Below are 3,973 nucleotides of genomic sequence, written 5' to 3' on the forward strand. Positions count from 1 at the left end.
CCCCCCTGCCTGTGCCTCTGCTGCTGCCCCCACCCAGCACCCCGGCCCCCGCCGCCCCCATGGCCACCGTGCGGCCGATGCCCCAGGCTGCCTTGGACCCTAAGGCCAACTTCTCCACCAACAACAGCAACCCAGGGGCCCGGCCGCCAGCCCCGAGGGCCACTGCTCGGCTGCCACAGAGGGGCTGCCCTGGCGACGGGCCAGAGCCGGGCCGGCCAGCAGACAAGATCCAGATGGTGAGCACCCAGCCTGGCTGTGGGCGAGGTGGGGCAGGGCCCAAGGGGCCTGGAGCGGTGGGCCCTAGTGGTGCTGACGGGGGTGGGTGTGCCCAGCTGCAGGCCATGGTGCATGGGGTGACCACAGAGGAGTGCCAGGCGGCCCTGCAGAGCCACGGCTGGAGCGTGCAGAGGGCTGCCCAGTATCTGAAGGTACCGCCACCTCCTGCTCACTCTGGCTTTCAGGGACCCTGAAGCCTGGTTCTGCTGGCCCCAGCCCCCCGCCCCCTGGCTCCGACTCTCCTCTTCCCCACCCTAGTCGGTGCCCTGGGCCCGCGTGTCCATGGCGCCACCCTTACCCACAGGTGGAGCAGCTCTTCGGGCTGGGTCTGTGGCCCAGAGGGGAGTGCCACAAAGTGCTGGAGATGTTCGACTGGAACCTGGAGCAGGCTGGCTGCCACCTTCTGGGCTCCTGGGGCCCTGCCCACCACAAGTGAGTGAGCCCCACAGTCTGGCCCACTCCATGCCCCAGGAGGGCTGTCCCAGAGCCTGCCACACTGGGGGGAAGCCCAACACCTCTCAGGCCACTCCCAGCCAGGGGGGACACAGCTCACCAGCTGCGGGAGGGAGGTGCGAACAGAGCCCAGCAGATCGTTTCTCCTAAATGTGTTTATTTGGACATTTAGCCACTTGGTTTTCAAATGAGTACAAGAGGGAATTGGAGCCTCTCCAGTTGAAGGAGACTTGCTTCCCTAGCACCTGCAGCGACCCTGAGCGGCTCCAGGAACGGCACTTTTTAGGACCCCATGATTTGCATACCTCTTTCTCACCTCTGTGTTTCCATATTTCGGTTTAAAGTAACATTTAAAATTTCAATGTTGGCCGGGCACAGTGGCTCACGCCTGTAATCCCAGCACTGTGGGAGGCCAAGGAGGGAGGATCACCTGAGGTCAGGAGTTCGAGACCAGCCTGGCCAACATGGTGAAACCCCGTCTCTACTAAAAATACAAAAATTAACCGGGTGTGGTGGCGGGCGCCTGTAATCCCAGCTACTCGGGAGGCTGAGGCAGGAGAATTGCTTGAACCTGGGAGGCGGAGGTTGCTGTGAGCTTAGATTGCACCACTGCACTCCAGCCTGGGTGACAGAGGGAGACGCTGTCTCCAAAAAAAAAAAAAAATTTTCTGTAAAAAGAAAATATGTTGTCTTTCCTGTAAAAGGTTTATATTATAGTGTAACAAAATACATAGACATTTAAAATATAAATATAACTGGCCGGAGGCGGGGCTGACACAGGCCAGGCCCTGGAGACGGCAGCTCACTTGGGACCTCCTGCCCTTGTCCCAGCAGCGTGGCCCTGTGCGCGGTGCTGAGTTTCTCCACATGTAAAGCGTGTAGATAATAGTGCCCTACCCTGTGGAAGGGACTGGTGCAATGGATGGGGGACATGTCTGTCATATCGCGCACCACACACCTGGCACCAGGACATAGGCACTCAGTGTCACCTGTCTGTCCCGTACTGTCTCGGGTGGTTCTTACTGATTTGCACCCGGGACGCAGGCACCCGTTGTCACCTGTCTGTCACTGTCTCGGGTGGTTCTTACTGATTTGCACCCAGGACGCAGGATTTGCATCCGGTGTCACTCGTCTGTCACTGTCTCGGGTGGTTCTTACTGATTTGCACCCGGGACACAGGCACCCGGTGTCACCTGTCTGTCACTGTCTCGGGTGGTTCTTACTGATTTGCACCCAGGATGCAGGATTTGCATACTCATAGTTTATTAAAGTACAGAGAAAGGACATCCAGGATGATAAATTTTACAGTTCTTGCCGGGGACTGCCAGCTTCCAATGGTGTTGCCTGGCACCAGTGTGTCCCCCGGTACCCACCCCGCTGAACTTTCTGTAAACTGTTTAACTGTGCTGGTGGTTTCCCATTCTGTAGGCGCTGAGATGCGTCTGGAGAGCTGGAGGGCCTGCCTGAAGGAATCACCTGAGCCTGTCTGTCCACCAGGAGGAGTGGGGAGATGCCCCCATCCAGGCCTGGAGGACCTGCTGCTCCCTGCTGCTCCCAGGCATGCAGCAAGGCCAAGGCTGCGGGAGGCTGGGAGCCCTGCCCTGCCCATCCCTCCCGCACCAGCGCTGTCCCTGCACACTTTGGTTCAGCCCCGGTGCCCCAGCCAAGATGTGGAAGGGGCCCGGTGAAGACAGGCCTGGGGGCTGCCCTAGCAGGCTCTGGGTATGACCTGCCTCTGGTCCTGGTCCTGGGCGAGGCCTGTGGCTGGAGTAGTGCCCCTAGGCCCTGCCCTGGGTGACAGTCTGGGAGGAAACCAGGCTGAACCTGGGCAGGCAGGATGTGTCGGCCACAGAGAGAAGTGGACCAGCACCCGGTGGGACCTCCTAGGACTAGGTCTTCTTCCAGGGGGCTCCTGGCAGCAGTTGGGGTTGTCGGGCAGAATGTGACTTGTGGCCTCACCATGGACTTGAATGGGATTTGGCTGGCCTCAGGATCTTGTGCCTGGACATAGCCTGAGGTGGTTCAGGAAGCGGAGAAAGGGTGCCAGACCATTCTCTGGCGGGGACCAGGGCCCAGGGCCCCAGGGCTGGAAGGAGACCAAGGGCAGCCGCCCTGGAGGGACATCAGTGCTTCCTCTTCCACCCACTTCCCCTGCGCGGTTCCATGTTTTCCCACCAGCCTGTCGGCAAAGTTGCTGCTCTGGCATTCGGTACCTGCTTCTTCCAGAGAAATAAAGTTAGTTTCTATTTTATGTTACTTACTTGTGCCTCCTGTTTCTTTGCCTGTTGGTCAGCAAGCTCCAGGCCCCAAGCGAGGCTCCCCAGGCCACCAGCATCTGCTCCGGGCAGCAGGCCTTGTAGCACCACCTGGAGGCAGCGGGAGGGCGTGCAGGCCTGGATGCCGGGAGGCCTCTTCCCTTACACCAGAGCCCCGGTCAGTGACTTGCACTGCCTGGATTTCTGTAAGGCACAGTGCCTGGATTTCACTTGCCACGTGGAGTTCTGTAAGGCAGGATATATACTTCAGGAGAGAGTACAGCAACTCAGTTAAATAGAACCAAGCCAGAAATGTTAGCAACAAGGAACCCTTCAATATGTTAGGTATTTTAATTGTTTTTCTGAATAACTCATATGTTCACACGGTTCAAAATTGAAAAGGCACTGAAGAATGTACAGTGAAATGACTGGGGAACAGCCCAGAGACACCTGTATCACCCACCCCGGCCGTCCACTTCCCCAGCCCAGAGAGGCCTGTGTCACCCACTCCGGCCTTCCACTTCCCCAGCGCAGACGCCTGTATCACCAGTTTCTTGTGTAGTGCTTGTTTTTGTTTTTACTTAATATTTTGAAGAATTGTGTAGCAATACTGAACGTGCTTCCCCATTTTTTTTTTTTTTTTTTTGAGACAGAGTTTTGCTCTTGTCGCCCGGGCTGGAGTACAGTGGTGCGATCTCTGCTCACTGCAACCTCCTAATTTTGTATTTTTAGTAGAGATGGGATTTCTCCATGTTGGCCCGGCTGGTCTTAAACTCCTGACCTCAAGTGACCCACCCACCTCTTCCTCCCAAAGTGCTGGGATTCCAGGCATGAGCCACCACACCTGGCCCACTCTAGCCTCTTAATCTCTCAATGGCATCAGTTTCCTCATCTTGAAGTGGGGTTGAGAAATTGTGAGGAATTCGTTGCGTCAGAACTTCTAGCTGCAAGACCTTCTTTCCTGTTCACTTTTGCTTCTTCCCTGCAGA

At 57.0% G+C, this 3,973-nt stretch overlaps 1 protein-coding gene across 2 annotated transcripts; it reads left to right on the top strand.

The window, feature by feature from the left end:
* Positions 1-11: 11 nt before the first annotated feature.
* On the top strand, positions 12-2,985 carry LOC116465565 (activated CDC42 kinase 1-like). Of its 2 annotated transcripts, none has more exons than XM_032148583.2 (4): positions 12-236; positions 333-428; positions 581-708; positions 2,158-2,985. In XM_032148583.2, the coding sequence occupies exons 1-4, from the start codon at positions 60-62 to the stop codon at positions 2,162-2,164; spliced, it is 408 nt and encodes a 135-aa protein (XP_032004474.1). In that variant the 5' UTR covers positions 12-59; the 3' UTR covers positions 2,165-2,985. The 2 variants fall into 2 exon arrangements, with proteins under 2 accessions (XP_032004474.1, XP_032004475.1); XM_032148584.2 differs by having other exon boundaries at positions 339-428.
* The last annotated feature ends 988 nt before the right edge of the window (positions 2,986-3,973 follow it).

The sequence above is a fragment of the Hylobates moloch genome, unplaced genomic scaffold (assembly GCF_009828535.3).
Source record: "Hylobates moloch isolate HMO894 unplaced genomic scaffold, HMol_V3 SCAFFOLD_6353, whole genome shotgun sequence".
NCBI lineage: Eukaryota > Metazoa > Chordata > Mammalia > Primates > Hylobatidae > Hylobates > Hylobates moloch.